Source organism: Taudactylus pleione, unplaced genomic scaffold (genome assembly GCF_031769625.1).
Source record: "Taudactylus pleione unplaced genomic scaffold, aTauple2 ptg000179l, whole genome shotgun sequence".
In the NCBI taxonomy this organism is placed as follows: domain Eukaryota; kingdom Metazoa; phylum Chordata; class Amphibia; order Anura; family Myobatrachidae; genus Taudactylus; species Taudactylus pleione.
The window spans coordinates 21,416,452-21,430,000 of record NW_028284581.1 but is presented as its reverse complement, the minus strand read 5'-3'; the positions used below and the strand labels follow the sequence as shown (position 1 = coordinate 21,430,000).

Below are 13,549 nucleotides of genomic sequence, written 5' to 3'. Positions count from 1 at the left end.
GCTCGCAGTGTCTACAAGCCCTTGCCCTATTGACAGGCTGAAACCGTTTGGTGGTAGGGAGGTGGTGGCACCCGCCTGTGTTCCAAGAAACTGGGGCATCACCCTCATTTTGTGGGAGTAACAAGGCCAGGGTATGTGTCAGAAGATGCAGACTTCCTGGCCTCGGTTGCATAGGTAAGACGCCCATTCTGAGAAGTATTTGGCTTTCTCAGATCACCAATGGTTGCAATGATGATACCATGCCGCGTCTTCGGACGCAGCACTCGGATTTGCGTTACTGTCAAGAGGCTTCTTTTTTTTAGATACCTCCTGCTGCATTAGCATATATTTTTAATGCTGCAGCAGCGATCTCTGAATCAGGTCCTCTGTGCTGCTGTGAAAATTTCAATGAGCTTCACACTGGGGGCATATATGTATGTAAATGGTGATAACAGAGGTATAAACTTATTGCGTCTGAAACTGCGCTGAATATCTTTTCTCCCATCAGGTTCAGCGTTTCCTTATATTACTGTACGTCTCTGTGCTGTTTGGGCACCAGGATAAAACTAGTCAGAGGTTTCCAGCTTGCCTCCATTCCCCTCATTACACTGCCTCTGTAAAATGCCACCCCTCCCCTCACTTACACAATCACACTAGTCGACCGGCCACTCCCATAAATAACTTTTCTTCTGAAATGATCTTTACAGTTGCAATCATTCTGAATATTTGAACACTGCCCACTTGAAAGTTGTGAAACAGGGATGTGCAATAAAGATTGATAAAATAAATCAGCTCTGACCATAGTTATTTTAAACATGGAAAATGAGCTATGAAAAAAAACTCCACTCTGGTTGAACTTGAAAGCAATTCGTAACGGTTCTCTTTAAGTACAAGCGCAAGTAAATACATCAGCTAAAACTCTCATGCTTGGACAATTGTAACCTCCTGCTAATAAAGTACAGTACTTATTTTTTCTATCCTCTTTTTATGGGTGTGGTACATCCTGTCGACATGTTCTGAATGTCAACATTCAGACTATCACCTTGAAAAAGTACTGACATGTCAACATTGTGAATATCGATAATGTCAAAATGATGTTAGTGTCTACATTATGATGTCAACATTCTTAATGTTGACATAGTGACTACAGACCCTTTATACTCATGCTCAACTCTCTAATGATTTGATATGTTCTAGTACTTTATTAACAACTAGTTAAAATGACGGAAAAAAACAAAAAGATCATGTTACAGCATTTTTTTTAGTAACGTAAAATGCTGCGCATCTGGTGTGGTATCCTGTTTGCAGACTTTGTAGGCATTGACGTGATAATACCTCTGTTCTGTTCTCTCTGTGACGGGCAGTTTGCTGCGGACTCATTTCCATTGCGATGGCGATCACTTTCTCATTAGTCATAGTTTGTTTTCAGGTTTTATTCCGCTCTGCCCTACGTCTTTTTGCTGCTACTTGCTGTACAGTTACGCCCACAGCAGACATTTTCCTTTTAGGTGGCATTGCAGTTACAATTTTTTGCTTCAATTAAGTAGTATATTCCTATTAATGTAACAATTAGTACAAACAAATGGATAGAAAATCCAGTCAATTTTGAATAGCAAAGGTCATTATAAATGGTAACTGCCACACCAAAAACCTACATAAACCAAACCAAAAAAGACAAGAAATATGAGAATTTTAAAGAAACAGCAAAATATAAAACTATTAAGCGTAAACTCCAAACAACTTGAAACTACTAAGTGTAAACTCCAAACAACTTGTTTTTGTAAACACTTGCAGGACACAAGAGAGTTGCAAACATTTTGGCACCATTTAGTAGCCACCAGCGTACAAAACACTTGAATTCCCCCCAGAGGTGAGGAACAGCATTAGCCATATATATATATATATATATATATATATATACATATATATATATATATATATATATATATTAGGGGTGTGTGCCGGCCACTTTTCGTGTTTTGGATCTGGATCTTTCTTCGTATTTTGGATCTGGATTGGTTTTGCCAAAACTACCCTTCGGTGTTTTGGGTTCTGGGTTTTGGATCTGTATTTTTTTTTAAAAAGCATAAAAAACAGCTAAAATCACAGAATGTGTTGATTTTTCTGCTCCTATGCTATTATTAACCTCAAAAACCTTAATTTCCACTCATTTCCAGTCTATTCTGAACACCTCACACTAGTGTTTTTATGTCCAAAAGGTTGCACCGAGGTAGATGGATGACTATGCTAAGCGACACGAGTGGGCGGCACAAACACGTGGCCCATCTAGGAGTGACACTGCAGTGGCAGACAGGATGGCAGTTTGAAAAACTAGGCCCCAAACAGTACATAATGCAAAGAAAAAAAAGAGGTGCAAGATGGAATTGTCCTTGGGCCCTCCCACCCACCCTTATGTTGTATAAACAGGACATGCACACTTTAACAAACCAATCATTTCAGCGCCAGGGTCTGCCACACGACTGTGGCTGAAATGATTGGTTTGTTTGGGCCCCCACAAAACAAGCTGGCAATTAATCTGGCCCTGCACAAACTGGCTCTACGGAGGCAAGATGTCGTCCTCATCCTCCTCATTCACCGATTCCTCACCCTCTTCAGTGTTGTGTACATCCTCATCCTCACAGAGTATTAATTCGTCCCCGCTGGAATCCACCACCACTGGTCCCTCTGTACGTTCTGGAGGCTGGTCTCCCTGGAAAAGTTGATAATTCATTTTTATGAACATCATCTTCTCCACATTTTGTGGAAGCAACCTCCTACGCCTTTTGCTGACAAGGTTCCCAGCTGCACTAAACACTCTTTCGGAGTGCACACTGGAGGGGGGGCAACTCAGGCAAAATAGAGCCAGTTTGTACAGGGGCCTCCAAATTGCCTCTTTTTCCTGCCAGTACATGTACGGACTGTCTGACATGCCTACTTGGATGCTGTCACCGATGTAATCCTTTAACAGACAGACGCACGCTTGTCGCTGCTGCTTTGAGGATGCAGGTGCGGCTACAGCCCACACAATTCACAAAGACAGGAAAAAAAAGATTTTTTTTATTGTTTGTGGAGAGCACTTTGAGGGTTACACCACCCTTTAACAGACAGACGCACGCTTGTCGCTGCTGCTTTAAGGATGCAGGTGCGGTTACAGCCCACACATTTCACAAAGACAGAAAAAAAAAGAATTTTTTTATTGTTTGTGGAGCGCACTTTGAGGGTTACATCACCCTTTAAGAGACAGACGCACGCTTGTCGCTGCTGCTTTGAGGATGCAGGTGGAATCTAGATGGGATTTGGAACCGGGGACACACTACCTCCATCAATTGTCTAAATCCCACTGCACTAATGGCGGATACCGGACGCACGTCTAACACCAACATAGCAGTCAAGGCCTCAGTTATACGTTTTGCTTCAGGATGACTGCTGTCACCCTTTAGCGGTCAATCCAGCTGGCCCTTTATTTATGGGACACAGGCGCACGCTTGGCACTACTTTGTTGATGCACGTGCGGCTACTGCACACACAATTCACAAACACAAAAAAAATTATTTTTTTATTTTGTTTGGAGTGCCCTTTGGGGGTTACAGCACCTTTTAACGGACAAGCCAGCCGGCCTTTTACTTATGGGACACAGGCGCACGCTTGGCGCTGCTCCTTCGTTGATGCACGTGCAGCCACAGTGCACACAATTCACAAACACAGAAATTTTTTTTTTATTTTGTTTGGAGTGCCCTTTGGGGGTTACAGCACCCTTTAGCGGTCAATCCAGCCGGCACTTTATTTATGGAACACAGGCGCACGCTTGGCACTACTTTGTTGATGCACGTGCGGCTACTGCGCACACAATTCACAAACACAAAAAAATATATTTTTTTATTTTGTTTGGAGTGCCCTTTGGGGGTTACAGCACCCTTTAGCGGTCAATCCAGCCGGCCCTTTATTTATGGGACACAGGCGCACGCTTGGCACTACTTTGTTGATGCACGTGTGGCTACTGCGCACACAATTCACAAACACAAAAAAATATATTTTTTTATTTTGTTTGGAGTGCCCTTTGGGGGTTACAGCACCCTTTAGCGGACAAGCCAGCCGGCCTTTTACTTATGGGACACAGGCGCACGCTTGGCTCTGCTCCTTTGTTGATGCACGTGCAGCCACAGTGCACACAATTCACAAACACAGAATTTTTTTTTTTTTTTAGCACTTGGGGGGAGCACCCCTGACGGACAGAGCACCCCCTGGACAACACTACAGCACCCCTTTAGGACTGGGACACTGCACAGGACTTTGGAGTGGACACAGCCCCTATGGACAACTGACTGCACAACACAGTCCAGCCAGCCCCTATGGACTTTGAAGTAGTGGACACAGCCCCTATGGACAACAGCAGCACAGCGCAGCACAGCACTGCACTACACAGCCTAGCCAACCCTAACTCCCACCCTCTCTCTTCACTGTCCACAGCCGAGTGAGAAAATGGCGCCGACGCGGGTACCTTATATAGGATCCAAAACCCACGAGACCCGGAAGGCGGGATGATTACATTTTGCCTCGATTTCAGATCCGAGTCAGGCGGGAAAAGTCGAGCCTGACTCGGATCGGCCTCGGATCGGGGGGGCTCAGAAATCCGAACCCGCTCACCCCTAATATATATGTGTGTGTGAGACGGTGTATAGGGACAGTTCACAAAAGAAAATTTTCCTCAGGTCAAATAGTAAATAAATACATATAGTGCAGCTAGTATAGTGAAAAATCAAGTGGAAATTCACTAGTCCTTGAATTAATAGTCACTGATCCTTGATTAAAAGGCGGCAGCAGTCTTCTTGGGGCTCCGTTTGGCCAACGGTTGGAGTAATTCTGGAAAGAGGGTTAAAAAGACATGCGCCTGCCAGTGTAGTATTATTGATTGGTGAGAGTAAGTGCTCTAAATAATTATGCGTACCAGAAGAAAAAAATCTTTAAAGCTCATCTGAATCTCAGAGGTACAGGTTATAGGCCGTTGTGTTGACTTGTGAGAGCTCACATGGTCTCTGAAATCAAGTCCTGTTATAAGATATTATAGATACAGGCATGTGCTGTGGCCGCTGCTAGCTTGGACTTCACGGGTTACCCGGGCAACGGGTGTTTGTGTGAGAATAAGCCGCATGTGAAACTTCACATCCAGTTGACTATACCGTGTACTGTATTTAGGATTGCAAGCTTGTGTATATTCACTACACACATTTCCAAGAGATACTGAGGAAAAAGAGATACCAGGAGATTGTTTGGAAGTACTTACTACTGGCTTTTAATACAGCATTATCTGGTACACAGTTCTTTGTAGTCCTGTCCAGTTACTCATTTTAAAAATTACTACACTATATCATCCCTTTCCCTGGGCTTGAATGAGCTCTTTCTAAGGTGATCCAGCAGATGACATCCTGTCCACCTCATCCAGTGGGAAGCCCTGTACCTCTGAGATTCAGATAAGCTTTAAAGATTTTCTCTTACACGTACTATCACCAATCAATTATACTACACTATCAGGCGCATGTCTTTTTAGCCATCTTTCCATCTATATATATATATATATATATATATATATATATATGGAGTGTTGCAGTACAGTGTGTGTGTTTCTGCACTATGCATGCTCTGAAAGGGTGCACAGCAGTATGGGCAATGCGGTCGTATACATTTTTATTGCATCGACACTTTAAGCCAAAGAGGTCAACCTGAATTGTGACCAAATGTTCTCACGTAGGCAAATTTCCTGAGGGGCATGCTCATGTCTAGTTTTAAGCAGACCTGGATCTACGCGTAAATATTTTTAAAGTCGTATTTTTAGCACCTAGTAGCAAATCAGGCACATGTGCTACAGCCACAAGTACATCCACATATTGAGATGCGTAAAGCTTTGCATGTGGGCAAACATACACTTTTCCCCCATGCATGTGTGGTACCCCCATAGTTATGAGGTTATCCCTTACATAACTTAGAGAAACACATCACTTGCCCCTCTGATCAGATTCGAACCTGGTCTCTAGTCTAACATATGGGACATTACAAAAAGTGGCGTCAAAAAACAGGATCAGAGACTCCAGGCAAGCATGACCAGCCCTTTAATAGAACTGTACCCAATTTAGGATTAATTAAGGTTTTTGTAAATGGAAAATTGAAAGTTACAATGTATATGTTTCAATATTACTTGCTACAATATGTCGTGTGAGTAAACAATGTTGCAATTATTTAGGAAAGGCTGTTGGGCCTTACTAATTCAGCATACGTGAGGACACGTATGATTTAAGGGGGGGGGGGGGGAGTGTGTGGTACCCCCATAGTTATGGGGTTACCCCTTACATAACTTAGGGGAATACATCAGTTGCCCCTCTGACCAAATTCGAACCTGGTCCCTAGTCTAACATATGGGACATTACACACGCTTCATTTGAGCACTGTATGTCCAAATTGCTTCAAACGCTGCATTCTCACATAGCATTACTACAGCTTATATCAAATTCCTGTATGTCCCCGACCAGATGTTAGTCCTTCTCTAAACAGCCCCCTTTACACCATTATCTACCACTTACAACTCGCACTACAAAAGTTGTTTCCTTGGTTGCTCTTAACCTATGGAACATTATCTCTCTACAGATCAAGATTCATCACTATAAAACTTATTGAAATGTTATTTAATTGCTCTGTTGTAATGTCTGCCTATACAACCTTTAACCATTGGGAAGCCACCACTCGAGATCCTGCCAGTCAAAATCCTGATGGTGTCATCCCGACAGGGTTTGGATACAGACACCTGTCAGTAGCTTTCTTAACCTTCCCTCCGCAGTGTCTAAAGCTAACCTTCACCCCCGAGGGCCTAAACCTAACCCTCCACCCCAACCCCACTACTTACCTTCGGGATACCGGCGCTGTATTCTGACAGGTGTCGGGATTTCGCACCGGTATTCTTGGCATTTTGGCATCCCCTGCGCTGGGATATTGAACGTATTCTGTAACCATGTATGCTATTTATGTTACTCTTGTGAACAGGTACTCTGCTTATCAGCACCTTGCTGCTGCTCAGCTCATCTACCTCTCCAAACTAACTGCTTCTGTCTCCACTCTTTACCAGGCCCTACATTGGCTCTTATTCCCCCTCAGAACCCATTTCAAAGCCCTCGCATTCACGTACAAAGCCTTCAATCACCTCACCCCTACATCTTCCTCCATACATCTGCCCACGAGTGATGCCGCTCCTCTCTACTATTTACCTCTTCAGACTCCTGCCCCCAATACTTTGCTTATGCTGCTCCCCACCACTGGAATTCTCTCCCTTTCAAACTCTCCAGACTAACCGTAATGGTGGATTCTGCGTCTTGGATGCAGCAGCAATGCTAACATATGCAAAAGCAGCAGGAGGCGTCTGTAGTAGAAAGACGCCTCCTGCATGCTTCAGTGATCCGCAGCTGTGTCCAAGGACACAGCCATCGGATCACTTGCGTGAATATCGGCCATATGAGGACCCCACAGTTTACGCAGGATGGCCAGAGATTTCATGCTGCTGCGGCCAGAAAATCTGCGTCGGAAGATGCAACCCTGGCCCTCCCAAAACACAGGAGACCCACGCTTCCACTTTGTTGAACAGACACCGTTGCTGCCCCCAAATGGCCTCAGCCGGTCAGTTAAGCTGCAGCTCAGGGGACACTGCGAGCGATCATGGGTTGGCGTACAAATCTGAATCAGGCCCTATGCTCTCAGCTAACGGTCTCTCCCTTGCCACCCGTCTGTCTAACCTTACCCTATAGATAGTAAGCTATAACAAGCAGGGCCCTCTTACCTTTTGATTCCCAGACCTATATTTTCTCCACATTACCAACAGTGGTACCAAATCTTTGGACTCAGTCAGTTTTGATTTTGTGAGTAATTTCACTACATATGCTGCAATATTTTTATAGCTTGTATACTATGCTCTACAATGTTTTATACTTTAAGACTTAATATGGAGATTTCAAATGCTTTTCCTAATGGGGCGCCTGATAGAGCAAATCAATTGTTGCTCCGTTCGGGCGAGATAGCCGCTGGCATTTCTGCTTCTACCTTCCTTAGGTGACGAGCAGAAATGTGCGAGAAGTCTGTGGTTTGGGCACCCTAAAAAGGACTTTAGATTGATTTAGATGCTTTATGCAGCTAAACCCTGTCTATTTGGGCGCAACAAGCGCAATAAAGCATGGACGCCCACAAACAATTGAATATCGGCCCCTGATCTCCTGTCACTTTAGATGGGAAATAGGGCGTTATAAAACAATTAAATAGCTCCCATTATGTTTGCACTGTTTTCTGTTAAAAAGAAACTATTTTCCACAATTTTCGATGGTCGTGCATAGAGGTTGTAAGTACTATAACTGCATGACATATCATGTAGTGTGTACCCAGCTTAAGCCTGTATTATTAAGGCATATAGAACAGAATGTTATGGGGAATAAATCTCCAATGTTGAGCATTGTGAATTTGCGTCTTACAAACACAGTCACAGACAATACACTGATGTGTCAGACATTTTCTTTTCAGGACAATGCATATAACAAAAGGACATCCAATCCCACTGGACCAATGAACAATCGTTTTTATTACATTGCATGTAATTATCACTGTCGTTGGAATAAGTAGTGATGTCAGATTCAATGGAAGGATTGAAAAACAGATTGGACACCATTCTTACAAGGCATGGTATCAATAATAATAAAGCAAATTACATATTTAGGGAGATTGATTTGGCAAATTAATCTTATTGCTATAAACAGGTCAGAAAGGAATTGTCCCCCGCATTAAGGTTAAACTGGCAGATGGTTTGTTTTGCCTTCCTCTGCGTAACACATCTTGAATTTATAACGATGGTTGAACTTGACAATTGTGTTAGTTCTTTATTTTAAATTAAAGAAATGTGGGCAACTGACAGGGATCTGTCGGACGGATCATCACATTATATTCTTGTATATATTATTGACAACTTCAATAAGTATTGAACATTGCATTTTAAAAATGTATTTAATGGTTTGCCAAGGGGATCATTGGTGTGATGTGCATTAGCACTTTTTAGACCTATTTAGAGTAATATATTTGTAAAGGATACGCAATGAAGATTTTCAACAGCAACTTTTTACACAAGGAGGAAAGCAGGAGCATTATAAAAGCTGCATTTCATGTATGGGTTATATTATGAAGTTTAAAGTTTCACTTTGTCCCGCTATCACAACGTAATTATTTTCTTGGTAGGAATTGCAAAGGTTTAAAGGGGGGTCAATGTATCAAGCCGTTTTTTTTTTTTACATACAATTATGTAGAAACTGCAATTTCTGCATAATTTTAAATATTGTAGCTATGTACTAATGGCACAATGCAGGATATTTCACAGATCGCAGTCCCCATTATCATCAATGGGGACTACGATCTGACCCCTATGTAACAATCTCCGAAAAGCTAAGCTCTTTGGAGTTTGGCCCCGGTAGGTTATACCATCTTCGGATGGTTAACTGGTTTAAGCCTATGGAGGCTTAGGAGCAGGAGAGAAATCTCTCTCTCTCTTTCACAGCCTCCATCCGCCGGCTCCAGAAACTGACACTCTGCGCATGCGCAGTGTCAGCTTCCCTGGAAAAGTCTTTCACAAACTTGAAAGACTTCTACAACTTGACAGGGATATAACATCCCCATTGTACATAAAGGGGATATTTTCATTAAAAATTAAAATATCCCCTGCGATATGGAAACTTAATCGTGGACGTTACAGAATTATTAGTACATAGACCCCTAAGACTTACTCATACCACAGTCATTTGACATTTACAGATGAAGGGGGAGGGGGAGGGAGGGGGAAGTGAATGATATAAATGCCAGAAAAAAATGTGTCATGATAAAAAAATGTTACTATACTTATAGATAAATATGAAAGATGCCTCTAAATCAGATGCACCATTGTAGCAATATGGAATAATTCAGCACGGAAGCCGACTGAATTCGCTACACATGTTAATTCACAGAAAGCTAGTTTTGCTCGCAACCTATGTAGGTGCTGGCAGAATTAGCCTTCCGCAAATGGCAGATAAATGTGCAGCTGGCTTGTAATTAAATCTGCCCCTATGGGTATGTTTTCTGAGGCAAACTGCTCCAATCAAGGGTAGTTACAGCTTGATTAGAGAAGGAAAACAAACAATGTATTGGCATGTGTATCTTCTATTTACAAAGGAGCGAAAATTTCGGAATCGGCAATAAATTATCGCCGATGACGTCATTTTTGCCGATTTCAGTTATCCCCGTATTCAATTTCAAAGACTTTTCGCAGGTTCGAAAAGTCTTTGAAAAAAACGGGGATAACTTTTCACCACTGAATAGGTGGCAAAAAAAAGTGCAGAATTGGGGTCTAGGGTTGCAGGCTTAAAAAATATAGCCTGCACCCCTGGGAATGACATTTAAAGAATAACTGTCAAAAAAAGTTTAAAAAAAAAAAAAATAGGGACACCCCAAAAAATGTATTAAATAATTTGGGGTGAAAAAAAAAATTTTTTTTAAAAGTGTTTAAAAATAGGGAAATAGGTTCAGGGCTATTCTGCAAATATGTGGCAGGTGTTTTCTAGAATAGATTAATATCGGTAGGGGTGCATTTTTGCAGAATTAAAAAAAAAAAAACACTTTAGGGACTTAAAAATATGCTAGTACCCATTGTCATGTACCCCCAATTTGATGGGACCACTTACCAAAACGAAAAAAATAAGCTAAGTGGTCTTCTGCATCACTTCTCATATGTCGGGAAAATAAACACCTGCCGCGGCTATTTAAAACTCCGACTTTCATTTGCAGTCTAAAACGGGGGTACCTATAGTGATCCCCCATGTTTTCACAGCTTTAGTGGGGTCCTACAATTTATTCCAGGTAAATCCTGTTTTTTTTCGCCGATCCTATTTCGTCGGCTCCTGTTTTCGTAGCTTTTTAATTGAATACGTGGATAAAGCGGGTGCGCGCCCGATACTTTATCCCAGGAAAAGCTCCGATGTGGAGCCCTCTAAATGTCTAACATCTACTGGGATATTGAAAGACAACAAAAAAAGAAAACATTACAATCAACAAAATAGTCACCAGTGATGTGAAGAACAAAATATAGCATTAAGGGTTTATAAACGTATATATTATCAATGAAACATATAAATCACTTTTTGAAACAAAAAAAAACAAATCAGGGTTTTTTAAGATGTAATATTTAAGTATGCCCTACAACCGCGTTTTTCAACCTGTACCGCCCTGGTCAGCTCTGCGCATTTGTACTGTAGTATGTTTTATTCCTGTGGAGGCCAATGTGTGTGTAATGTTTGTTGTGTGGGAGCCAATATGTGTTTTTTCATTGGCCACGCACGCCGCATCGCCGGATGGTGTGCCTTGGCAATTGTAAAATCTTGTGTAACGTGCCTCGAGTTGAAGGTTGCAAATCACTGACCTACAGTGATTTTTGTAGACAGTGAATATCAACAGGTTTATCTCTGATCTGGTTAATTTAGTGGCAGAATAAAGTGAAGACAAAAAAAAGCATTTAACATTTACCAAATATAAAGAAGATGTTTCTACTTTGCTCAAAATTGACTTGCTATTATATGTATGTAAATTATGTCAGAAGAAAAAGTACATGTAAAGTCAGTAGTTATTGCCCGCAGTACCGCACACTACAGCGAGCAGGAGCTGATAACAATCCACGCTGTGACCATCCTGCCAGTAGTTATCATGGCCGCTAAGTACATAAACTCTCGATCCATGTGACTGACGAACTACAAGTTCCAACCATCACTATATATACACAGGAACTCATAGCGCGACAACACCTAAGCAGCTATGGAAAGTCTACGTCAATCATACAGCACATCCCTCCACACTCCCAGCAACTAGTTATTATACTTCCCCGACCGGGGAGACTGACTGTCTGATTAACCGGTACCCTATCCCCTACTCCGCCCGCACCGTTACACATGGACAGTAATAGAGCAACTCAGAGAGTGAGCGACCGAAATGCCGCGGCAGCAGGTAGTAGGTACAGCTCCGTGACGTAATCTCCAGGCTCCTCCCCACTCCGCTTCCTCCGCCGCGGACGCGTCCTCTTCCTTCTCCTCCCTCCTTCTGCTGCTGCTTCCGCCGCCGCTGTGAAAAAAGAGGAAGAGGCGACATTAGCCTGAAAGGAAAAATAATCCGATACAAATGCCGCGGGGCCGGCCCCCGAAACCAAGGGCTGCGGACGGACTGCGACCAGGTACAAAAAAAAACGTAGTTTAGGTAGATCGTGACCGGTGCCAAGTGCGAGTAACCGGAGCTGTGTGTACGCCGTGTTAGTGCTGTGTGTAGCAGCGTATATAGTCCCCGGATATGGTGGGGAGACCGTTCTGCCTCTATACTGTGAGGCGTCTTCTGCCGGAGACAGGGCGGAATGATACGGGAGATGCCGCAGCACCCGGACTAGAGAGGCTAGAGCTAGAGGACTGATTGTGGGGGAGAGAACTACAGATGGCTACTGGGTGTCACATAGTTATAGGGTGATGTGTACAAGGTGCTGCGTGCTACTGCGCATACTAACGTTAAGGGGGGTGGGGGGAGAATCATGGACTGCAGCACGTTACATATGTCAGTTCACACACTCCTACCATGGGGGAATTACATATTCCAGGATACTCTCATTACATTTGAAATATCTGTTTTCTGCAGTCCGATATGTCTAAAGTTGGGTACACACTGGAACAATGTGTACCTGGACGATATGGCGGCCCAAAGACTGCATATCATAACCACTATACACATCGGAACAATGTAATGAAGGATGGAATGACCCCTCGTTCCGTCCTACGTTACCTTGCACGGGTGACGGTATTGCCCGATTGGCCATGCAGCATCGCCAACCAGAAGATATATGAAGGATGGAATGACCCCTCGTTCCGTCCTACGTTACCTTGCACGGGTGACTGTATTGCCCGATTGGCCATGCAGCATCGCCGACCAGAAGATATATGAAGGATGGAATGACCCCTCGTTCCGTCCTACGTTACCTTGCACGGGTGACGGTATTGCCCGATTGGCCATGCAGCATCGCCGACCAGAAGATATATCGCTAACGACCACTGGAGCGCGCAGATTGGCCATACACACTGAACAATGCGGCCAATATGTCCTTCTGATTCTGCCGGAAACAACATATCGGGCCAATATTGCTCTAGTATGTACCCAGCTTTATTCAAATATAGAATAATGTTAACTCCCCCCTCTGGCTCTACCTGCTAGAGACCACAGCGCATCAGCCTAATGCTGATGCACTGTGTGTCAGTCCCGGCCGGCTCCACTGAGCATGCGCGGGATCTCGCAAGTATCGAGAGATCCCCGCGTGCAGCCTGGAGCCGGCAGCTGCCGTAGCAGGGACAGCATTGTCCATGCTGTGGAGATAGGACAGCGCCAGGCTGTAGCTGTCGACAGCTAAAGCGGGCCGAACGGTCAGGTGTTCTAACCGTTCGTACCCGGCCCAGGCTATCGGCGCTGCTATCTTGTAGATAGCAGCACCGATAATGACGGGCGC

The 13,549-nt window shown here is 43.5% G+C and overlaps 1 protein-coding gene across 2 annotated transcripts in view; it reads left to right on the top strand.

The window, feature by feature from the left end:
* The first annotated feature begins 12,079 nt into the window (after positions 1-12,079).
* ZNF236 (zinc finger protein 236) overlaps positions 12,080-13,549 on the top strand; it is a 192,347-nt gene continuing 190,877 nt past the window's right edge. For both annotated transcript variants that reach the window (XM_088475911.1, XM_088475912.1), the window contains exon 1: positions 12,080-12,241. In XM_088475911.1, the coding sequence (XP_088332037.1) occupies positions 12,190-12,241 (52 nt within the window). In that variant the 5' untranslated portion in view covers positions 12,080-12,189. The remainder of the gene's footprint in view (positions 12,242-13,549) is intronic.